This window comes from Cyprinus carpio, chromosome A22 (assembly GCF_018340385.1).
Source record: "Cyprinus carpio isolate SPL01 chromosome A22, ASM1834038v1, whole genome shotgun sequence".
Classification (NCBI taxonomy): domain Eukaryota; kingdom Metazoa; phylum Chordata; class Actinopteri; order Cypriniformes; family Cyprinidae; genus Cyprinus; species Cyprinus carpio.
Genome location: NC_056593.1, coordinates 6,867,405 through 6,892,407, shown reverse-complemented (window position 1 = coordinate 6,892,407; position 25,003 = coordinate 6,867,405). Strand labels below are relative to the sequence as shown.

The 25,003-nt window shown below is 38.7% G+C and overlaps 4 protein-coding genes and 2 pseudogenes across 4 annotated transcripts; 4 read left to right on the top strand and 2 right to left on the bottom strand.

The window, feature by feature from the left end:
• Positions 1 to 171: 171 nt before the first annotated feature.
• On the bottom strand, positions 172 to 1,559 carry LOC109061828 (annotated as a pseudogene).
• Positions 1,560 to 5,467: 3,908 nt separating this feature from the next.
• On the bottom strand, positions 5,468 to 6,827 carry LOC122134862 (hatching enzyme 1.2-like). Its single transcript, XM_042711754.1, has 5 exons — positions 6,688 to 6,827; positions 6,531 to 6,609; positions 6,283 to 6,423; positions 6,082 to 6,199; positions 5,468 to 5,993 (listed from the first exon to the last, which is right to left on the bottom strand). Exons 1-5 carry the CDS (start codon positions 6,754 to 6,756, stop codon positions 5,603 to 5,605), a joined length of 798 nt encoding a protein of 265 aa, XP_042567688.1. The 5' UTR covers positions 6,757 to 6,827; the 3' UTR covers positions 5,468 to 5,602.
• Positions 6,828 to 8,376: 1,549 nt separating this feature from the next.
• Positions 8,377 to 9,813, top strand: LOC122134861 (hatching enzyme 1.2-like). The gene is made up of 5 exons (XM_042711752.1): positions 8,377 to 8,535; positions 8,614 to 8,692; positions 8,802 to 8,942; positions 9,027 to 9,144; positions 9,257 to 9,813. The coding sequence occupies exons 1-5, from the start codon at positions 8,467 to 8,469 to the stop codon at positions 9,645 to 9,647; spliced, it is 798 nt and encodes a 265-aa protein (XP_042567686.1). The 5' UTR covers positions 8,377 to 8,466; the 3' UTR covers positions 9,648 to 9,813.
• A 1,994-nt stretch (positions 9,814 to 11,807) lies between these two features.
• Positions 11,808 to 13,247, top strand: LOC109060047 (hatching enzyme 1.2-like). Its single transcript, XM_042711753.1, has 5 exons — positions 11,808 to 11,967; positions 12,047 to 12,125; positions 12,236 to 12,376; positions 12,461 to 12,578; positions 12,690 to 13,247. The coding sequence occupies exons 1-5, from the start codon at positions 11,899 to 11,901 to the stop codon at positions 13,078 to 13,080; spliced, it is 798 nt and encodes a 265-aa protein (XP_042567687.1). The 5' UTR covers positions 11,808 to 11,898; the 3' UTR covers positions 13,081 to 13,247.
• A 1,739-nt stretch (positions 13,248 to 14,986) lies between these two features.
• On the top strand, positions 14,987 to 16,670 carry LOC122134960 (annotated as a pseudogene).
• A 2,011-nt stretch (positions 16,671 to 18,681) lies between these two features.
• On the top strand, positions 18,682 to 20,108 carry LOC109061830 (hatching enzyme 1.2-like). Its single transcript, XM_042711751.1, has 5 exons — positions 18,682 to 18,826; positions 18,905 to 18,983; positions 19,094 to 19,234; positions 19,319 to 19,436; positions 19,550 to 20,108. Exons 1-5 carry the CDS (start codon positions 18,758 to 18,760, stop codon positions 19,938 to 19,940), a joined length of 798 nt encoding a protein of 265 aa, XP_042567685.1. The 5' UTR covers positions 18,682 to 18,757; the 3' UTR covers positions 19,941 to 20,108.
• Positions 20,109 to 25,003: the final 4,895 nt, after the last annotated feature.

Below are 25,003 nucleotides of genomic sequence, written 5' to 3'. Positions count from 1 at the left end.
TTTTTTTTTAGATTTTTTTTTTATTATTTTTTTTATGCTTTATTTTAAGGTGTGATTTTTCAATATTTCATGTCCATATATTTATTTGGTGACTAGTCATGTATACGTGGTCATGTATTATTGCAAAATAAACACTCTTACCTTATTAATAAAAACTGCAAACAATATAAATTGTTATGTACTTTGATTGACTTTATTTTTCCCACCACCATCACATATTTCATAACTTGAACACCACCAGAAAGTAAAGACCATCATCACTACTCATCTACAGACACATGATCCATATTTAATTATTTCTCATCTTCAGCATCCATACAGCTTGTTGACCCTTAGAATGTCAATGTTGGACATTCCCTGGCTCTGTCCGATTTCCACCGTCTTATCAGGAATGGGGGTGATGGTTTGCAGGCCAGGCTGGATGGAGAAGGTTGTTTTTCCATAGTGCATGACGGAGCCGTAGTCATATGGAGTGTTTTGGTTGTTGGTGTTTTGTTTCTTGAAGTTGTCAGCCATATCAGGAGAGACATTCTCCCAGTTGATCCTGACGTACTGGTCGCGATCGCTCCTGGTGTGCTCGTGGTAGAAGCCCAGAGCATGAAGGAGCTCATGCTGAACAAGGCCGTGATACACACAGTCATTCCTTCTGAGGGAGACCACCTGTTTGCCACCAGTTTCTACCATAAGAGAGAGAAGCACCTGAGAGGAGAGACGAAATAATGGGGTTAAATATAATCAATGTTTTGGACTAAGGTCAGTTAAATGTTTTTAGTTTTGTATGATAGTTCTCACCCATCTTTGCTCTCGATACTGATGTAGTCAGTCTGAGTTGATCTGGCCACAAAGCGGATGCAGGTTTTGGAGTGAAAGGTGGACATGGCGTTTGCAATCACTGATTTCTCATAAGAAGCTGCAAAACAAAAAGACACAAAGTTTAAAATGAGATCTACATGAACGATAGATATGTTCAGTGTATGAAGGAGATTCACTCACAGTATTCCCTGTTCACTATGTAAGGGACCTCCACTATGTTGTTAGAGTTTTTCTTCCAGAAACAGTTGTTGTTAAAACAGGAGAGAGCATTTCTGGTTTTGGGAAACACCAGATCTCCTTCAATCAAGACTTCAGAAGATCCTGTTTTTAAAGAGATTAGGTGAAATATTTATACTTCTAGACTATTTTTTCCCAACTATTTTGTGAAACCCATTGCTGGCTTTATAGAAATCTACAAGGTGTCTGACCATTGTTGGTCTCCAAAATCCTTGTAGTGATGTCCACTCTTTCTGGCTCTGACACAAACACTCCTTCAAACCCTTCCTCCTGCAAAAACAGAGATGTTTAAAAAGACTCATTTGAGGAACGTTGATCATTTAAGGGAGACACTAGACCAGATCTTACCATGAGAGGAGACGCCTGTGAGACGCCAAACAGCAGCAGCAGAATGGAGAGGGAGGCTCTTGTGTCCATGTTGTCTCAGTGTGTAGAGATGTTCAGGATGCTCCTGTGCTGAGCTTTGGTGTCTTTGTGCTGTCAGTCCTGGACTTTATATTCACATGAGCAGGAGGGTCTACTGGGGGATTATGGGTAGGGTCTTAGTGTCCAGAGACTAATGTGTGTAACTACAGGGAGGAAACTCTGACCTCACCTGTTAGTCCAAATCCTTACAGAAACAAATACTACACTAATGTTCAAGTAATGTATTTATTGTTAACACTAAAGTGGTCATGCTGTAATGTTTGTGTTTTAGTGCGTGCAGCATACGGGGGAGGCCCCAGAACTTTAAACATTGAAAAACCAAACTGCTTCCATTTCAGTGGAACTGTATATTTTGTTCTCAAGTCCAGTTATTCTACTCAGTTGCTGGGATAATAATAATAAGTTATAATAAGTTTTATGTATATATTGCCTTTCCAGTTCTCAAGTATGCTTTATAATATGCTTTATAATAAATGGACGAAATGTTTATTATGTTTATTTAAATGTTTAACGCATTGATAATTCGGCCCCTGCACTTAAAATCCATGTTAATTTGATGAATCAGTTAAGCAAATGTAAGAACCATTTGTGACCCTGGACCACAAAACCAGTCATAAGGGTCAATTTCACGAAAAGGAGATTTATACAACATTTGAAAGCTGAAAAAATAAGCTTTCCATTGATGTATGGTTTGTTAGGATAGGACAATATTTGGCCGGGATACAACTATTTGAATATCTGGAATCTGTGCAAAAAAAAATCAAAATACTGAGAAAATCGCCTTAACAATTGTCCAAATTAAGTTCTTAGCAATGCATATTACTAATCAAAAATTAGGTTTTTGATATATATTTACAGTAGGAAATTTACAAAATATCTTCATGGAACATTATCTTTACTTAATATCCCAATGGTTTTTGGCATAAAAGTATAAATAATTAATAAATAATAAATAAGTTTGACCCATACAGTGTTTTTTTGGCTATTGCTAAAATATACCCCAGCGACTTAAGACTGGTTTTGTGGTCCAGGGTCACATTTGTGATTCTGTATGTTTTTGGACTAACAAGCTAGGTCAGAGTTTACTCCCTGTAGTTACACAAATTAGTCTAGACACTAAAACCCTACCCATAATCGCCCAGTAGACCAAACGCAAGAACCAGTGCGGTTTGTGAGCAAGTTCTTCTTCTCCCTATATGCTGTAAAGTGCACTAACTTTGCTGCACTTAAACAAAACAAATGATTTCTCATGAACACCAGATACAAACTGAACTGTTTTAGTGAATACAACTTCAATTATGGTCTGTTTTTCACACTTTTCAGATTCAGAAGACTTGGAATAATGCACACAAATCACAAATCAACCACTGTTATGTGCTTTTTGGAGCTTTACAGTCAGTATCACCATCCCTTGATTCTTGTGTTTCACGGATGAAATGTCATTACGTTTTGGAGAGACATGCAGGTAAGAAATTATGGTATTTTTATTTTTGGGCCAGCTATACCGTTTATATAACTATAAACATATCAGTAGTATCACTTACAATTCATTTAAATTTGGGAATTTTTAAGAGCCTTATTTGTATACTTACATTTGTTGTTCTGTATTTTCACATCACATATACAGATGATAACAGCAGAATGTAAGGCTACAAAAAGTAAATTCATAGATTTCATTATTCATCATAAACTAAAATAAATTTTGAATGGAAAAAATAACATGATAATATAGGCTTTTGTTTCAGATTAATTTGTGTCAGCTGAAGTAATAATTTAAATGTTTTTTTTTTTTTTTTTTTCATTATTTATCATTAATTACAACTCTCTCATAGCAGCTTTAGGCCAGTGAAGCAACCTTACTGTTGAGTCATGATGGGTTTCATTTGAACTCAACTTTGAACAGTTGTTGCACTGAGACCCTTTACTACATTGCAGTTAAGAACAAAGAAACATTTAGCTCAATTATTTTGAGGCATCCCAACAACTGATTATGAACCATTTCTGATTCTGAATGTTTTTGGACTAACAAGCAAGGTCAGAGTTTCCTCCCCGTAGTTACACACATTAATCTAGACACTAAGACCCTACCCATAATCGCCAAAATAATCGCAAATGGGGTAAGCAAGCCAGCGCCTTCGTGAAGCTCAGGCAGCACGGATTTCAACCGCCATTGCCTAGCATCCATCTGGCGAACCTCCGCTCTCTACTCAACAATATGGATGAACTCCTTCTGCTCTCCCGGACAAATAAGGATTTCTCACACTCTGCTGCTCTGTGTTTCATGGAAACCTGGCTGAATGATGCCATACCGGACAGCGCGTTAAATCTGCCAAGTTTCCAGCTGTTCAGAGTGACCGAGATATAGAATCAACGGGGAAATCGTGCGGTGGCGGGACATGCGGTTACATCAACGAAAGGTGGTGCACAGATGTAACAGTGTTAAAGAAGATGTGCTGTCCCGATCTAGAAGCGCTTTCCATTAACTGTAAGCCTTTCTATTCGCCGCGGGAGTTTTGCTCGTTCATTCTCGTGAGTGTTTACATTCCTCCACGAGCGCACGTGAGCTCAGCTTTACAGAAACTTGCTGATCAGATCACAGACACAGAACAACAACACCCGGACTCTGTTTTAATCATTCTTGGGGACTTTAATAAAGCAAATCTCTCCAGTGAACTACCAAAATACAGACGGCACAGCACTTGTCCCACCAGAGACAGTAATAAATTGGATCACTGTTACAGCCCAATAAAGAATGCATATCACTCTGTTCCACGGGCAGCTTTGGGGCTCTCTGATCACTGTTTGGTTCATCGTATACCAACCTAAAGGCAGAAACTGAAATCAGCTAAACCTGTATTAAGGATTGTTAAAAGATGGACTAATGAAGCACAGCCGGCTTGTTTTGACCTCACTGATTGGAGTGTTTTTGAAGCTGCTGAATGAGCTCACAGAGACTGTAACATCTTATATCAGTTTCTGTGAAGACATGTACATTCCTACCAGGACTCATCTAACTTACAACAACAACAAACCATGGTTCACTGCAAAACTCCATCAGGCCAAAGGCCAAATACACACTGGAAAAGGAGATCAGAGTGGCAAAGAAGAATTATTAGGCCTCAGTTCACTTCCAGCGACTCAGCATCAGGGCGAAAATGTTGGAAATAGATCACCAACTACAAGACACCATCCCCCAGTACTGTTGAGAATCAACAGCTGGCAGACGTTCTGAATGAGTTCTACTGCAGGTTTGTATCCATCTCATGAACACTTGACAATAACTGTGGAACACACAACACTATTTATACACTCATACACTTATTTATCTAACACACATAGGCTACACTTCAAATTTGCACATAATATACCTGTACATACAAAACTGTCTATTGTAATATACCTGCACATACAAATGTCAATTTGTATATTGTTATTCCTTATTTACTTTTTTTTAAAATTATTCTTTTATTATTTGTGTTTTTGTTCTGTTACTGTCATTCTTGTCTGAACACTTACAGTACATCCTCCCGAGGTCTGTAGGAACATATTACTTGCATTCACAGGATCTGTTTTTATTGACAGTCCCTAAAGCCTGCACTGACTTTGGCAAAAAGGCTTTTAATTTTGCAGCACCATCTGCATGGAATCAGCTTCAGAATGAGCTACAGTTGAAGAAGTTGGTCTCACTTTATTCTTTGAAAGGCTTGTTAAAGGACCTTGCAGAAAGGCAATCTGTCTGTCATTGGACCCAGGTTGACATATATATATATATATATATATATATATATATATATATATATATATATATATATATCTATATATATATATATATTGTTGTTTGAATATGAAGAATGAAAGTGTGTTTATGTATTGCCTTTGTATTTGTACCACACTGCTGCCATTATTTGGTGACTAGTCATGTATACGTGGTCATGTATTATTGCAAAATAAACACTTTTACCTTATTAATAAAAACTGCAAACAATATAAATTGTTATGTACTTTGATTGACTTTATTTTTCCCACCACTATCACATATTTCATAACTTGAACACCACCAGAAAGTAAAGACCATCATCACTACTCATCTACAGACACATGATCCATATTTAATTATTTCTCATCTTCAGCATCCATACAGCTTGTTGACCCTTAGAATGTCAATGTTGGACATTCCCTGGCTCTGTCCGATTTCCACCTTCTTATCAGGAATGGGGGTGATGGTTTGCAGGCCAGGCTGGATGGAGAAGGTTGTTTTTCCATAGTGCATGACGGAGCCGTAGTCATATGGAGTGTTTTGGTTGTTGGTGTTTTGTTTCTTGAAGTTGTCGGCCATATCAGGAGAGACATTCTCCCAGTTAATCCTGACGTACTGGTCGCGATCGCTCCTGGTGTGCTCGTGGTAGAAGCCCAGAGCATGAAGGAGCTCATGCTGAACAAGGCCGTGATACACACAGTCATTCCTTCTGAGGGAAACCACCTGTTTGCCACCAGTTCTACCATAAGAAGAGAAGCACCTGAGAGGAGAAATAACGGGGTTAAATATAATCAATATTTTGGACTAAGGTTAGTTAAATGTTTTTAGTTTTGTATGGTAGTTCTCACCCATCTTTGTTCTCAATACTGATGTAGTCAGTCTGAGTTGATCTGGCCACAAAGCGGATGCAGGTTTTGGAGTGAAAGGTGGACATGGCGTTCGCAATCACTGATTTCTCATAAGAAGCTGCAAACAAAAAGACACACAAGTTTAAAATGAGATCTACATGAACGATAGATATGTTCAGTGTATGAAGGAGATTCACTCACAGTATTCCCTGTTCACTATGTAAGGGACCTCCACTATGTTGTTAGAGTTTTTCTTCCAGAAACAGTTGTTGTTAAAACAGGAGATAGCATTTCTGGTTTTGGGAAACACCAGATCTCCTTCAATCAAGACTTCAGAAGATCCTGTTTTTAAAGAGGTTAGGTGAAATATTTATACTTCTAGACTATTTTTTTCCAACTATTTTGTGAAACCCATTGCTGGCTTTATAGAAATCTACAAGGTGTCTGACCATTGTTGGTCTCCAAAATCCTTGTAGTGATGTCCACTCTTTCCGGCTCTGACACAAACACTCCTTCAAACCCTTCCTCCTGCAAAAACAGAGATGATTAAAAAGGCTCATTTGAGGAACGTTGATCATTTAAGGGAGACACTAGACCGGATCTTACCATGAGAGGAGACGCCTGTGAGACGCCAAACAGCAGCAGCAGAATGGCGAGGGAGGCTCTTGTGTCCATGTTGTCTCAGTGTGTAGAGATGTTCAGGATGCTCCTGTGCTGAGCTTTGGTGTCTTTGTGCTGTCAGTCCTGGACTTTATATTCACATGAGCAGGTGGGTCTACTGGGGGATTATGGGTAGGGTCTTAGTGTCCAGAGTCTAATGTGTGTAACTACAGGGAGGAAAGTCTGACCTCACCTGTTAGTCCAAATCCTTGCAGAAACAAATACTACACTAATGTTCAAGTAATGTATTTATTGTTAACACTAAAGTGGTCATGCTGTAATGTTTGTGTTTTAGTGCGTGCAGCATACAGGGAAGGCCCCAGAACTTTAAACATTGAAAAACCAAACTGCTTCCATTTCAGTGGAACTGTATATTTTGTTCTCTAGTCCAGTTATTTTACTCAGTTGCTGGGATAATAATAATAAGTTATAATAAGTTTAATGTATATATTGTCTTTCCAGTTCTCAGTCATTCTTTATAATATGCTTTATAATAAATGGACAAAATGTTTGTTTTGTCCTAAATGCATTGATAATTCGGCCCCTGCACTTAAAAGCCACGTTAATTTGATGGATCAGTTAAAAAAATGTAAGAACCATTTGTGACCCTGGACCACAAAACCAGTCATAAGGGTCAATTTCTCGAAATTGAAATTTATACATTATCTGACAGCTGTATAAATAAGCTTTCCATTGATGTATGGTTTGTTAGGATAGGACAATATTTAGCCGAGATACAACTGTTTGAAAATCTGTAATCTGACGGTGCAAAAAAAATAAAAATACTGAAAAAATCGCCTTTAAAGTTGTCCAGATGGAGAACTTTGCAAAAATAAGGGTTTTGATATATTTACAGTAGGAAAATTTACAAAATATCTCCATGGAACATGATCTTTACTTAATATCCTAATGATTTTTGGCTTAAAAGAAAAAATCAATAATTTTGACCCATACAATGTTGTTCTGTATTTTCACATCACATATACAGATGATAACAGCAGAATGTAAGGCTACAAAAAGTTAATTCTCATTTTTTTCATTATTCATCTTAAACAAATGAAAATAAAATACATTTTGGATGAAAAAAATAACTGTAGGCTTTTGTTTCAGATTAATTTGTCAGCTGAAGTAATAATTTAAAGGTTTTTCTGTTTTTCGTTTTCATTATTTATCATTAATTATGACTCTCTCATAGCAGCTTCAGGCCAGTGAAGCAACATTACTGTTGAGTCATGATGGGTTTCATTTGAACTCAACTTTGAACAGTTGTTGTACTGAGACCCTTATTAAATTGCAGTTAAGAACAAAGAAACATTTAGCCCAATTATTATGAAGCATCCCAACAACTGATTAAAGTAACCGGACTACATAACAAAATATACAGTTCTGCTGAAATGGAAGCAGGTTTGTTTCTCAATGACTTAGCATGCTACTGTTCTAGAGCACTAAGAAAACAAAAACTACAGCTAGTCTACTTTAGTGTTAAAACCAATAAATAGCGTAAACTAAAATGTTTTGTCTGTTTCTGCAAGGATTTGGACTAACAAGTGAGGTTAGAGTTTCCTCCCATTAGTTAAACACATTAGTCTCTGGACACTAAGACCCTACCCATAATCCCCCAGTAGACCCACCTGCTCAGGTGAATATAAAGTCCAGGTCTGACAGCACAAAGACACCAAAGCTCAGCACAGGAGCATCCTGAACATCTCTACACACTGAGACAACATGGACACAAGAGCCTCCCTCTCCATTCTGCTGCTGCTATTTGGCGTCTCACAGGCGTCTCCTCTCATGGTAAGATCCGGTCTAGTGTCTCCCTTAAATGATCAACGTTCCTCAAATAAGCCTTTTTAATCATCTCTGTTTTTGGAGGAGGAAGGGTTTGAAGGAGTGTTTGTGTCAGAGCCGGAAAGAGTGGACATCACTACAAGGATTTTGGAGACCAACAATGGTCAGACACCTTGTAGATTTCTATAAAGCCAGCAATGGGTTTCACAAAATAGTTGAAAAAAAAAGCAGTCTAGAAGTATAAATATTTCACCTTATCTCTTTAAAAACAGGATCTTCTGAAGTCTTGATTGAAGGAGATCTGGTGTTTCCTAAAACCAGAAATGCTCTCTACTGCTTCAACAACAACTGTTTCTGGAAGAAAAACTCTAACAACATAGTGGAGGTCCCTTTCATAGTGAGCAGTGAATTCTGTGAGTGAATCTCCTTTATAAACTGAACATATCTATCATACATGTAGATTTCATTTTAAATATGTCGGCCTTTTTGTTTTGCAGCTTCCTATGAGAAATCAGTGATTGCAAACGCCATGTCCACCTTTCACTCCAAAACCTGCATCCGCTTTGTGGCCAGATCAACTCAGACTGACTACATCAGTATTGAGAACAAAGATGGGTAAGAGCTATCATAAAATATTAACATGAAACATTCATCAGTCCTTAATCCAAAGTCAAAAAAAAAAATTATATATATATATAAAACCCCTGTAATTTCTCTCTGCTCTCAGGTGCTTCTCTTCTCTTGGTAGAACTGGTGGCAAACAGGTGGTCTCCCTCTACAGGCAAGGCTGTGTGTATCACGGCATCGCTCAGCATGAACTCCTTCATGCTCTGGGCTTCTACCACGAGCAAACCAGGAGCGATCGCGACCAGTACGTCAGGATCAACTGGAAGAACATATCTCCTAATATGGCCTACAACTTCCAGAAACAAAACACCAACAACCAAAACACTCCATATGACTACGGCTCCGTCATGCACTATGGAAAAACAGCCTTCTCTATCCAGCCCGGCCTGGAAACCATCACTCCCATTCCTGATGAGACGGTGGAAATCGGACAGAGGCAGGGAATGTCCAACATCGACATCCTGAGGATCAACAAGCTGTATGGATGCTGATGATCAGTTTAATATGTATGTGGCGTATCAAATAATTTAATGTAGTTCACATTCCCGTAAATGAAGAATCGAATGAGGTGATGGTCTTTGTCTTTTATTGGTGTTCAATTTCTGTAATGTGTGGCTGAGTAAGGAAAAATCAAGTTAATAAAAAAAATGAACATGCAGTAAAATGGTGTTTTTTTCTCTTTAAAATGAAATGTCTGATTTCATAAATTATCAGAAGACACGTTTAATTTCTGTCATATGTCATAGATGGGGAGCAATGAAATATGCTAGCGCTAGTGTGCGCTGATTGTCATGAAACAAAGCTTATTGCAGACACACATTTAAGTTCCAGGGGCAGGTTGCATAAACTGCTTAGACCAGTCTTAAAAAGTTAGTCATCTAATTTCTTTTCTTCAAGACTGGTTATAACTTTTTAAAGTCAGCTGCTGCAAAAGGTAGATTGGTGTAATGTGAAGCCAAAAAAATACGACTGATTACTCCTTGGCTAACTGCTAGTTGGTCAAACTAGCTTGTAAGACGCAGTTTTAACATTGTGTCTATGTTTATGCAACTGGCCCCAGGGCAGAGCAAATCATCTGGACTCTTGGTTAACAACCAGATTTTCTTTTTTTCTTTCTTTTTTTTCTTTTTTTGTTGTCACAAATAACAAGTACAACTGGATTCCACTAAATGACTTCGATTTATTTTCATTTTAAATGTATTATGACATTTTTAAATGTAAATCTCAGAGTGGGCTGACAGAAAAGTTTTTCACGCTCTACACATCACTGAGCATGACACACTAAAAGTGTTTCTCCTTCTAGTCTAAAAAATGTACCCAGTCATCACTTATTTCGGTTCTTCCATATCAAACACTTTATACAGCAGCAGTTCCCTCACTTTCCTAATTGTCCCCCTGAAATGCACATTGACCATTTTCTTGATTTGAATATCAAACATAAGCGTCTAATCTCAGTCATTTATAATTTAATACATTCAAATAATGTGGACCTTATTGACACTCTTAAAGATATCTGAGCACAACCTAGGAGTTACTATAACAGAGGATCTATGGCATAACATCTTGACACTCCTCTTCCTCAGGTGCATGGTTTTATGCAGTGTAAAATACTATTCAGAGCTCAATGCCCAATTGGCAAACTGTTTCCCAGACAGGAGCGCTGCCTGTAACCACTGCAAGCTTTCACTTGCTGAAGATGAGTTTTATGCAGACTACTTAATATAGTTCATGTGTCTGTAGGTGAATAATGTATAATGAAGTGATGGTCTTCTGATGGTGTTGAATTTCTGAAATGTGCGAAGAAATGATTAATTAAACATTTAACAAAAGTGAACCTTTTTGTGTACTGTCTTTACATCTAATAATTCTTTCTCAGACACTCACAGCACAAAGTGAAATGAATGAATGAAGGAAGGAGTCTCCAAAGCTATACAGTATATATATATTTGTATACTTACATTTGTTGTTCAGTATTTTCACATCACATATACAGATGATAACAGCAAAATGTAAGGCTACAAAAAGTAAATTCTCTTTTTATTTTAATTATTCATTTTAAACAAATGAAAATAAAATAAATTTTGGATGAAAAAAAAAAATTATGATACTGTAGGCTTTTGTTTCAGATTAATTTTGTCAGCTAAAGTAATAATTTAAAATTTTTTTTTTTCTTCTTCATTATTTATCATTAATTTATGACTCTCTCATAGCAGCTTCAGGCCAGAGAAGCAACATTACTGTTGAGTCATGATGGGTTTCATTTGAACTTAACTTTGAACAGTTGTTGGTACTAAGACCCTTATTAAATTGCAGTAAAGAACAAAGAAACATTTAGCCCAATTATAATGAAGCATCCCAACAACTGATTAAAGTAACCGGACTACATAACAAAATATACAGTTCTGCTGAAATGGAAGCAGGTTTGTTTCTCAATGACTTAGCATGCTACTGTTCTAGAGCACTAAGAAAACAAAAAACTACAGCTAGTCTACTTTAGTGTTAAAACCAATAAATAGCGTAAACTAAAATGTTTTGTCTGTTTCTGCAAGGATTTGGACTAACAAGTGAGGTTAGAGTTTCCTCCCATTAGTTAAACACATTAGTCTCTGGACACTAAGACCCTACCCATAATCCCCCAGTAGACCCACCTGCTCAGGTGAATATAAAGTCCAGGTCTGACAGCACAAAGACACCAAAGCTCAGCACAGGAGCATCCTGAACATCTCTACACACTGAGACAACATGGACACAAGAGCCTCCCTCTCCATTCTGCTGCTGCTATTTGGCGTCTCACAGGCGTCTCCTCTCATGGTAAGATCCGGTCTAGTGTCTCCCTTAAATGATCAACGTTCCTCAAATAAGCCTTTTTAATCATCTCTGTTTTTTGGAGGAGGAAGGGTTTGAAGGAGTGTTTGTGTCAGAGCCGGAAAGAGTGGACATCACTACAAGGATTTTGGAGACCAACAATGGTCAGACACCTTGTAGATTTCTATAAAGCCAGCAATGGGTTTCACAAAATAGTTGAAAAAAAAAAGCAGTCTAGAAGTATAAATATTTCACCTTATCTCTTTAAAAACAGGATCTTCTGAAGTCTTGATTGAAGGAGATCTGGTGTTTCCTAAAACCAGAAATTCTCTCTACTGCTTCAACAACAACTGTTTCTGGAAGAAAAACTCTAACAACATAGTGGAGGTCCCTTTCATAGTGAGCAGTGAATTCTGTGAGTGAATCTCCTTTATAAACTGAACATATCTATCATACATGTAGATTTCATTTTAAATATGTCGGCCTTTTTGTTTTGCAGCTTCCTATGAGAAATCAGTGATTGCAAACGCCATGTCCACCTTTCACTCCAAAACCTGCATCCGCTTTGTGGCCAGATCAACTCAGACTGACTACATCAGTATTGAGAACAAAGATGGGTAAGAACTATCATAAAATATTAACATGAAACATTCATCAGTCCTTAATCCAAAGTCAAAAAAAAAATTATATATATATATAAAACCCCTGTAATTTCTCTCTGCTCTCAGGTGCTTCTCTTCTCTTGGTAGAACTGGTGGCAAACAGGTGGTCTCCCTCTACAGGCAAGGCTGTGTGTATCACGGCATCGCTCAGCATGAACTCCTTCATGCTCTGGGCTTCTACCACGAGCAAACCAGGAGCGATCGCGACCAGTACGTCAGGATCAACTGGAAGAACATATCTCCTAATATGGCCTACAACTTCCAGAAACAAAACACCAACAACCAAAACACTCCATATGACTACGGCTCCGTCATGCACTATGGAAAAACAGCCTTCTCAATCCAGCCTGGCCTGGAAACCATCACTCCCATTCCTGATGAGACGGTGGAAATCGGACAGAGGCAGGGAATGTCCAACATCGACATCCTGAGGATCAACAAGCTGTATGGATGCTGATGATGAGTTTAATATGTATGTGGTGTATCAGATAATTTAATGTAGTTCACATTCCCGTAAATGAAGAATCGAATGAGGTGATGGTCTTTGTCTTTTATTGGTGTTCAATTTCTGTAATGTGTGGCTGAGTAAAGAAAAATCAAGTTAATAAAAAAATGAACATGCAGTAAAATGGTGTTTTGTTTCTCTTTAAAATGAAATGTCTGATTTCATAAATTATCAGAAGACACGTTTAATTTCTGTCATATGTCATAGATGGGGAGCAATGAAATATGCTAGCGCTAGTGTGCGCTGATTGTCATGAAACAAAGCTTATTGCAGACACACATTTAAGTTCCAGGGGCAGGTTGCATAAACTGCTTAGACCAGTCTTAAAAAGTTAGTCATCTAATTTCTTTTCTTCAAGACTGGTTATAACTTTTTAAAGTCAGCTGCTGCAAAAGGTAGATTTGTGTAATGTGAATCCAAAAAATACGACTGATTACTCCTTGGCTAACTGCTAGTTGGTCAAACTAGCTTGTAAGACGCAGTTTTAACATTGTGTCTATGTTTATGCAACTGGCCCCAGGGCAGAGCAAATCATCTGGACTCTTGGTTAGCAACCAGATTTTCCTTTTTTCTTTCTTTTTTTTCTTTTTTTGTTGTCACAAATAACAAGTACAACTGGATTCCACTAAATGACTTCGATTTATTTTCATTTTAAATGTATTATGACATTTTTAAATGTAAATCTCAGAGTGGGCTGACAGAAAAGTTTTTCACGCTCTACACATCACTGAGCATGACACACTAAAAGTGTTTCTCCTTCTAGTCTAAAAAATGTACCCAGTCATCACTTATTTCGGTTCTTCCATATCAAACACTTTATACAGCAGCAGTTCCCTCACTTTCCTAATTGTCCCCCTGAAATGCACATTGACCATTTTCTTGATTTGAATATCAAACATAAGCGTCTAATCTCAGTCATTTATAATTTAATACATTCAAATAATGTGGACCTTATTGACACTCTTAAAGATATCTGAGCACAACCTAGGAGTTACTATAACAGAGGATCTATGGCATAACATCTTGACACTCCTCTTCCTCAGGTGCATGGTTTTATGCAGTGTAAAATACTATTCAGAGCTCAATGCCCAATTGGCAAACTGTTTCCCAGACAGGAGCGCTGCCTGTAACCACTGCAAGCTTTCACTTGCTGAAGATGAGTTTTATGCAGACTACTTAATATAGTTCATGTGTCTGTAGGTGAATAATGTATAATGAAGTGATGGTCTTCTGATGGTGTTGAATTTCTGAAATGTGCGAAGAAATGATTAACTAAACATTTAACAAAAGTGAACCTTTTTGTGTACTGACTTTACATCTAATAATTCTTTCTCAGACACTCACAGCACAAAGTGAATTTAATGAATGAAGGAAGGAGTCTCCAAAGCTATATATATATATTTGTATACTTACATTTGTTGTTCAGTATTTTCACATCACATATACAGATGATAACAGCAAAATGTAAGGCTACAAAAAGTAAATTCTCTTTTTATTTTAATTATTCATTTTAAACAAATGAAAATAAAATAAATTTTGGATGAAAAAAAAAAATTATGATACTGTAGGCTTTTGTTTCAGATTAATTTGTCAGCTAAAGTAATAATTTAAATGTTTTTTTTCTTCTTCATTATTTATCATTAATTATGACTCTCATAGCAGCTTCAGGCCAGAGAAGCAACATTACTGTTGAGTCATGATGGGTTTCATTTGAACTTAACTTTGAACAGTTGTTGTACTAAGACCCTTATTAAATTGCAGTAAAGAACAAAGAAACATTTAGCCCAATTATAATGAAGCATCCCAACAACTGATTAAAGTAACCGGACTACATAACAAAATATACAGTTCTGCTGAAATGGAAGCAGGTTTGTTTCTCAATGACTTAGCATGCTACTGTTCTAGAGCACTAAGAAAACAAAAACTACAGCTAGTCTACTTTAGTGTTAAAACCAATAAATAGCGTAAACTAAAATGTTTTGTCTGTTTCTGCAAGGATTTGGACTAACAAGTGAGGTTAGAGTTTCCTCCCATTAGTTAAACACATTAGTCTCTGGACACTAAGACCCTACCCATAATCCCCCAGTAGACCCACCTGCTCAGGTGAATATAAAGTCCAGGTCTGACAGCACAAAGACACCAAAGCTCAGCACAGGAGCATCCTGAACATCTCTACACACTGAGACAACATGGACACAAGAGCCCTCCCTCTCCATTCTGCTGCTGCTATTTGGCGTCTCACAGGCGTCTCCTCTCATGGTAAGATCCAGTCTAGTGTCTCCCTTAAATGATCAACGTTCCTCAAATAAGCCTTTTTAATCATCTCTGTTTTTGGAGGAGGAAGGGTTTGAAGGAGTGTTTGTGTCAGAGCCGGAAAGAGTGGACATCACTACAAGGATTTTGGAGACCAACAATGGTCAGACACCTTGTAGATTTCTATAAAGCCAGCAATGGGTTTCACAAAATAGTTGAAAAAAAAAAGCAGTCTAGAAGTATAAATATTTCACCTTATCTCTTTAAAAACAGGATCTTCTGAAGTCTTGATTGAAGGAGATCTGGTGTTTCCTAAAACCAGAAATGCTCTCTACTGCTTCAACAACAACTGTTTCTGGAAGAAAAACTCTAACAACATAGTGGAGGTCCCTTTCATAGTGAGCAGTGAATTCTGTGAGTGAATCTCCTTTGTAAACTGAACATATCTATCATACATGTAGATTTCATTTTAAATATGTCGGCCTTTTTGTTTTGCAGCTTCCTATGAGAAATCAGTGATTGCAAACGCCATATCCACCTTTCATTCCAAAACCTGCATCCGCTTTGTGGCCAGATCAACTCAGACTGACTACATCAGTATTGAGAACAAAGATGGGTAAGAGCTATCATAAAATATTAACATGAAACATTCATCAGTCCTTAATCCAAAGTCAAAAAAAAAAAATTATATATATATATAAAACCCCTGTAATTTCTCTCTGCTCTCAGGTGCTTCTCTTCTCTTGGTAGAACTGGTGGCAAACAGGTGGTCTCCCTCTACAGGCAAGGCTGTGTGTATCACGGCATCGCTCAGCATGAACTCCTTCATGCTCTGGCTTCTTCTACCACGAGCAAACCAGGAGCGATCGCGACCAGTACGTCAGGATCAACTGGAAGAACATATCTCCTAATATGGCCTACAACTTCCAGAAACAAAACACCAACAACCAAAACACTCCATATGACTACGGCTCCGTCATGCACTATGGAAAAAAAAGCCTTCTATCCAGCGCCTGGAAAACCATCACTCCCTCCTGATGAGACGGTGGAAATCGGACAGAGGCAGGGAATGTCCAACATCGACATCCTGAGGATCAACAAGCTGTATGGATGCTGATGATCAGTTTAATATGTATGTGGCGTATCAAATAATTTAATGTAGTTCACATTCCCGTAAATGAAGAATCGAATGAGGTGATGGTCTTTGTCTTTTATTGGTGTTCAATTTCTGTAATGTGTGGCTGAGTAAAGAAAAATCAAGTTAATAAAAAAATGAACATGCAGTAAAATGGTGTTTTTTCTCTTTAAAATGAAATGTCTGATTTCATAAATTATCAGAAGACACGTTTAATTTCTGTCATATGTCATAGATGGGGAGCAATGAAATATGCTAGCGCTAGTGTGCGCTGATTGTCATGAAACAAAGCTTATTGCAGACACACATTTAAGTTCCAGGGGCAGGTTGCATAAACTGCTTAGACCAGTCTTAAAAAGTTAGTCATCTAATTTCTTTTCTTCAAGACTGGTTATAACTTTTTAAAGTCAGCTGCTGCAAAAGGTAGATTGGTCTAATGTGAATCCAAAAAATACGACTGATTACTCCTTGGCTAACTGCTAGTTGGTCAAACTAGCTTGTAAGACGCAGTTTTAACATTGTGTCTATGTTTATGCAACTGGCCCCAGGGCAGAGCAAATCATCTGGACTCTTGGTTAGCAACCAGATTTTCCTTTTTTCTTTCTTTCTTTCTTTCTTTTTTTTTTTTTTTTTTTGTCACAAATAACAAGTACAACTGGATTCCACTAAATGACTTCGATTTATTTTCATTTTAAATGTATTATGACATTTTTAAATGTAAATCTCAGAGTGGGCTGACAGAAAAGTTTTTCACGCTCTACACATCACTGAGCATGACACACTAAAAGTGTTTCTCCTTCTAGTCTAAAAAATGTACCCAGTCATCACTTATTTCGGTTCTTCCATATCAAACACTTTATACAGCAGCAGTTCCCTCACTTTCCTAATTGTCCCCCTGAAATGCACATTGACCATTTTCTTGATTTGAATATCAAACATAAGCGTCTAATCTCAGTCATTTATAATTTAATACATTCAAATAATGTGGACCTTATTGACACTCTTAAAGATATCTGAGCACAACCTAGGAGTTACTATAACAGAGGATCTATGGCATAACATCTTGACACTCCTCTTCCTCAGGTGCATGGTTTAATGCAGTGTAAAATACTATTCAGAGCTCAATGCCCAATTGGCAAACTGTTTCCCAGACAGGAGCGCTGCCTGTAACCACTGCAAGCTTTCACTTGCTGAAGATGAGTTTTATGCAGACTACTTAATATAGTTCATGTGTCTGTAGGTGAATAATGTATAATGAAGTGATGGTCTTCTGATGGTGTTGAATTTCTGAAATGTGCGAAGAAATGATTAATTAAACATTTAACAAAAGTGAACCTTTTTGTGTACTGTCTTTACATCTAATAATTCTTTCTCAGACACTCACAGCACAAAGTGAAATTAATGAATGAAGGAAGGAGTCTCCAAAGCTATACAGTATATATATATATTTGTATACTTACATTTGTTGTTCAGTATTTTCACATCACATATACAGATGATAACAGCAAAATGTAAGGCTACAAAAAGTAAATTCTCTTTTTATTTTAATTATTCATTTTAAACAAATGAAAATAAAATAAATTTTGGATGAAAAAAAAAAATTATGATACTGTAGGCTTTTGTTTCAGATTAATTTGTCAGCTAAAGTAATAATTTAAATGTTTTTTTTTTCTTCTTCATTATTTATCATTAATTATGACTCTCTCATAGCAGCTTCAGGCCAGAGAAGCAACATTACTGTTGAGTCATGATGGGTTTCATTTGAACTTAACTTTGAACAGTTGTTGTACTAAGACCCTTATTAAATTGCAGTTAAGAACAAAGAAACATTTAGCCCAATTATAATGAAGCATCCCAACAACTGATTAAAGTAACCGGACTACATAACAAAATATACAGTTCTGCTGAAATGGAAGCAGGTTTGTTTCACAATGACTTAGCATGCTACTGTTCTAGAGCACTAAGAAAACAAAAAACTACAGCTAGTCTACTTTAGTGTTAAAACCAATAAATAGCGTAAACTACAATGTTTTGTCTGTTTCTGCAAGGATTTGGACTAACAAGTGAGGTTAGAGTTTCCTCCCATTAGTTAAACACATTAGTCTCTGGACACTAAGACCCTACCCATAATCCCCCAGTAGACCCACCTGCCCAGGTAAATATAAAGTCCAGGTCTGACAGCACAAAGACACCAAAGCTCAGCACAGGAGCATCCTGAATATCTCTACACACTGAGACAACATGGACACAAGAGCCTCCCTCTCCATTCTGCTGCTGCTGTTTGGCGTCTCACAGGCGTCTCCTCTCATGGTAAGATCCGGTCTAGTGTCTCCCTTAAATGATCAATGTTCCTCAAATGAGCCTTTTTAATCATCTCTGTTTTTGGAGGAGGAAGGGTTTGAAGGAGTGTTTGTGTCAGAGCCGGAAAGAGTGGACATCACTACAAGGATTTTGGAGACCAACAATGGTCAGACACCTTGTAGATTTCTATAAAGCCAGCAATGGGTTTCACAAAATAGTTGAAAAAAAAAAGCAGTCTAGAAGTATAAATATTTCACCTTATCTCTTTAAAAACAGGATCTTCTGAAGTCTTGATTGAAGGAGATCTGGTGTTTCCTAAAACCAGAAATGCTCTCTACTGCTTCAACAACAACTGTTTCTGGAAGAAAAACTCTAACAACATAGTGGAGGTCCCTTTCATAGTGAGCAGTGAATTCTGTGAGTGAATCTCCTTTATAAACTGAACATATCTATCATACATGTAGATTTCATTTTAAATATGTCGGCCTTTTTGTTTTGCAGCTTCCTATGAGAAATCAGTGATTGCAAACGCCATGTCCACCTTTCACTCCAAAACCTGCATCCGCTTTGTGGCCAGATCAACTCAGACTGACTACATCAGTATTGAGAACAAAGATGGGTAAGAACTATCATAAAATATTAACATGAAACATTCATCAGTCCTTAATCCAAAGTAAAAAAAAAAAAATTATATATATATATAAAACCCCTGTAATTTCTCTCTGCTCTCAGGTGCTTCTCTTCTCTTGGTAGAACTGGTGGCAAACAGGTGGTCTCCCTCAACAGGCAAGGCTGTGTGTATCACGGCATCGCTCAGCATGAACTCCTTCATGCTCTGGGCTTCTACCACGAGCAAACCAGGAGCGACCGCGACCAGTACGTCAGGATCAACTGGAAGAACATATCTCCTAATACGGCCTACAACTTCCAGAAACAAAACACCAACAACCAAAACACTCCATATGACTACGGCTCCGTCATGCACTATGGAAAAACAGCCTTCTCTATCCAGCCCGGCCTGGAAACCATCAATCCCATTCCTGATGAGACGGTGGAAATCGGACAGAGGCAGGGAATGTCCAACATCGACATCCTGAGGATCAACAAGCTGTATGGATGCTGATGATGAGTTTAATATGTATGTGGTGTATCAGATAATTTAATGTAGTTCACATTCCCGTAAATGAAGAATCGAATGAGGTGATGGTCTTTGTCTTTTATTGGTGTTAAATTTCTGTAATGTGTGGCTGAGTAAAGAAAAATCAAGTTAATATAAAAAATTTACATGCAGTAAAATGGTGTTTTTTCTCTTTAAAATGAAATGTCTGATTTCAAAAATTATCAGAAGACACGTTTAATTTCTGTCATATGTCATAGATGGGGAGCAATGAAATATGCTAGCGCTAGTGTGCGCTGATTGTCATAAAACATAACTTATTGCAGACACACATTTAAGCTCCAGGGGAAGGTTGCATAAACTGCTTAGACTAGTCTTAAAAAGTTAGTTATCTAATTTCTTTTCTTCAAGACTGGTCATAACTTTTTAAAGTCAGCTACAAATTTGAATTTCTAAAATGTGCAAAGAAAAAAATAATTAAACATTTAACAAAAGTGAACCTTTTTGTGGACTTTGTTTACATCTAATAATTCATTCTCAGACACTGACAGCACAAAGCAATATATATATAACAATATAGTAACCCACTGCATGTATGTCTTCTTTATGCATTCTTGTATTTTAAGCATGGAAGACAAGGCAAAGCCTGTAACATGTGATGTGTGTCAGTCAGTCGCTCGTTCAGCTGATGGTCAGTAAACCAGGAGCATCTCCAGCAACAGAACACTGCGATTCTTCTCAACTCATCATGTCTTCTCTATCTGTAAACAGTGAGCTTGTCTTCTACATTACTGGCAAGAAGGTATGTTTCCATTACAGATATTGGTTTTAAATGATATGTTTACAGATCTATAAACTGAAGGCACAAACATTTAATTTGACAAACGTTTTTTTTTTTTTTTACAGTATTTTAAAAATGGTACAGTCATTCTGAATTTTTTTTTCTTATTAGTTTTTACTTTTTTGGCTCATATTATTATTAATATTTGACTATGGCTTTAATCTTGCTTTAGTTCATAAATGAAAAGTGTACAATATGAAATTAGTTTTCAAATTAATTAGCTAATATCAGATTGTATTAGTATCACTTCTACTGAGATGAATTACAAAATTTTAAATGATCATATCTAGTCTTCTCATAATCAAAGTACATAACCAAACTTAAAATGGCAGGAAATAGCGCAACTAAACGTGCCTGTCAGAATCGTGGCACATGACAATTTTTTTCCTCTTATGTATGATGCCATGAAAATGATTTTCTACGCTTCAAACAGTCCATCATGTGTTTCTCCCTCTTACACACACACACACACACACACACACACACACACACACACACACACACACACACACTCTCTCTCTCTAACTATGACAGTGGTTTTTCTGTTCTAATATGTTTCTAGTTTCCACATTTCTCCCAGAATTCCAGTCAAAACTATTATCATAAAATAGATAGTGACATCAATTTACAGTTGATACATACTGTATGTCGGTCTCCAAAATCCAATCCTATCACATGAAAAATACTGAATGATTACTGGCTTGACAGTTATCACAAAATTTGAGCAATGACGGTCAGTTAATTTTTTTGTTTTTGTTGTCTACAAACACAGAACACCAGAATTTAAACATTCTGTTGTCTTTCTTTTTGGGAAACCTGTGTCGTTGTACTGGATACCGATGGATAATTGATGGATTTAAAACATTCTGTGATGTAAGGACTGTTAACTTCTAATACAAAATAAAAATGTTTACAAATCAGTGAAAATTAGTACACGTTAAAAAAAAAAAAAAAAAATAAAAAAAAAAAAAAAAAAACACAACAACAAAAAAAACACTGAGTTTGACTACAGGAAACAAATATGTGTAGTGAAATTATCTATTTTTCCAGACTCTATTATCTTGCTAAAATGGTGACGGAAATGGAAAATGTTGCATGGAATACAGCAATTCTCACAACAATGTATCCGATGTAAGAAAATGTTAGCCATATGAATTCTTATAATGTCCTATACATGAGCTATATGTTGTCACAGTCTTCAGCTGGGGTGCCCAGGAGGGCCACCAGATGACGCTGTTTTCTGTGAGCACATAACTTGTGTTGTGTTTGTTTGGTCCCATGTGCTCTCTCCCCTATTTTCTGACCCCACCCATCTTTATTTTAATATTAACATTAATATTGTTTTAGTTGCTCCACCTGTGTCTCCCTTGTTAGGTTCCCTATTTATTCTCCTGGTGTCTGTAATCCTGTGCTGATCTGTTGTTTTCTATTGTGGTGTTATGTCTGTTTATAGTGCAGTTTCTAGTCTGCCTGTTGTTTTTGTTAGTTTTGTTTCATTTTCTTATTAAAAGAAGGACCCTTCTGCCTGCTTTTGAGTCTTCGCCTGTTTCCCACCGTGACGGAACAGATCAGCCAGACTCAGCGGCAATGGGAATTTTTTTATACTCAGCTGCCAGACAACAGAGGATCCAGACCCTGGCCAATAGGCCACATCCCTGCCCACAAGACAATCGCCCCTTTGGGCTGTATGCGGAAGATCTCTTCTATGCAGGCCAGGGGCTAGGGTTTGAGGAAAGCACCCTCATCCACCTGTTTCTAGCGGGCCTGGATGAGCCTGTCAGCTGGGGGAGCTGGATATGTGGTCCTACTGGGAGATGGTCGACCACATCATCTATCTGAAGGAGGTGGAACTGCTGGAGGGTGCCCCCCTCCCAGTCTGGGCTGCTGTTCCAGAACCTCCTCAGGTCGTGCCGGCTACTTCCAGGTTCTTGGGGTCATTCTCTGGGCACCTCGGGCTTAGACGCAGCATGAAAGATCCTTAGCTGATGTCGGTGAGGGAGGCAATGGCCGCTCACAAGGTTTCGGTGGCGGCGGTCGGCGTCCGCTCACAAGGTTTCGGTGGCGGCGGCAGTGTCGTCCGCTCACAAGGTTTCGGAGGTGGCGGCAGCGTCTGCTTGCAGTTCCCCCGAGGCGGCGGCGTCCGCTCACAAGGTTTCGGAGGCGTCGGCGGTGTTGTCCTCTCACAAGGTTTCGGAGGCGGCGGTGTTGTCCGCTCACAAGGTTTTGGAGGCAGTGGCGGCGGCGTCCGCTCGCAGTTCCCCCGGGGAGGCGGCGTCCGCTCGCAGTTCCCCCGGGGCAGGGGCGTCCGCTCGCAGTTCCCGCGAGGCGGCGGCGTAAGCCCGCAGTTCCCCCGAGGAGGTGGCGTCAGTCCACAGTTCCCCCGAGGCGGCGGCGTCAGCCCGCAGTTTCCACGAGGCGGCGGCATCCGCTCGCAGTTCACCCGAGGTGGCGGCGTCCGCTCACAAGGTTTCAGAGGTGGCGGCGGCGTCCGCTCGCAGTTCCCCCAAGGCGGCGGCGTCCGCCCGCAGTTCCCCCGAGGTGGCGAAGGTGCAGTACCCCCCCGTGGTGGCTGAAGAGGCTGCAGTGTTCCCAGAGGCGGCAGACGAAGCTGCAGTGTCACCCTCTCGGAAAGGGAGGAGGAGAAGGAAGGCTTCTTCCGTCCTTCAAGGCCTGGAGGTCTTCCCAGATCCGGGTGCCATCCCAGAGCCGCCCAAGCTTCTTGCCCTGCCGGGGCCACCCTTGATGTCAGCTCTCCCCCGGCTGCTCGCCCTGCCGGCTCCCTCCTTGAGGCAGGCTCCACTCTTGCTGCCTGCCAAGCTGCCGGCCCCGCCCTGGCACCTTTGTTTACCTCTGTCTCCAGGCCCTCTTCCACTACACGGGCCTGGCCCGCCATCTCTCCCCCTGATCCATCTCCGTTCCACCTCCCTCTGGGATTTCTTTCGTTGGAGCGTCTGGAATCCACTCCTTAACGGAGGGGTTCTGTCACAGGAGGGCCACCAGAAGACTGCTGTTTTCTGTGAACACATGGCTTGTGTTGTGTTTGTTTGGTGCCATGTGCTCTCTCCCCTATTTTCTGACCCCACCCATCTTATTACATCATAATTGTTTTAGTTGCTCCACCTGTGTCTCCCTCATTAGGTTCCCTATTTATTATCCTGGTGTCTGTAATCCTGTGCTGATCTGTTGTTTTCTGTCGTGGTGTTATGTCTGTTTTTAGTGCAGTTTTTATTCTGCCTGTTTTCCCCCTCGGGGTTGTTTTTGTTAGCTTTGTTTCATTTTCTTATTAAAAAAGGACCCTTCTGCCTGCATTTGAGTCTTCGCCTCTTTCTCACCGTGACATATGTATCATTGTAAGTAGACAGAAAATTGTAATTCTAGTAAGTCTGTAACTGTTATTATCGGTAGATATCTGGAGAACTTTTCAGAATGGATAATGTTTTACCCCTCGATCCAACTCAGGATCTGATCTTTCCCCCAGAGTTACTGGTAAGCAAACCATGTGTTCTTGTGCTAACTAATAAGAACAGATATTTCAGGCCACTAATTTTTAACAGATTATTGGAAAGCAAAAAACTGAACAAGTTTTTTTCCAAGGTGAAAAGGTCAGGTGGATTTCCCCAGCAGATCTGAAAGATTTAATCAAGCTGAAAGCTGAATACCCCAACGCACCTCTGTTGGTTGGAAACACAACCATAGCTTGGTTTCAAGAAAAAGTTCATCCATCCATCCATCCATTCGTTCATCCAAACTGTTTCTGTTCTTTTACAGGGCCGAAGATGAATCTGAAGAGAACTGTTCATCCTTTGGTGATCTATGGTGGAAGCATTCCAGAACTTTGAGCGATCAAATGGAGAAAAAATGGTAAATCATGGATAAACAATGTATCAGCATTTCATATGCTTTTTAGTGAATATTAAACCCAAAGTAAATCCAACAACACTGCTTTATTTAGGTGTAAATCTAAGGGCAGGATGCAGTTTGTCTATTTTGAACGATGTCCTCCTGCGAGGAATTGAGAAACTCGGGCCAGAGAAAAGCAAAGTTTACCAGGCCCTCGTTCAAACATTACAATGTTTGGTGGGCAAACAGATACGCAACATGTCTGTGAGTAAAAAAACTAATTGCTGCAAGGAATTAAGAGGAACAGATGGACTGGAAAATCTTAAGTTGTTAAAATAACATTATATACAAGACCAAAAATTTGATGACAAATTTGTGTTTTAATTAC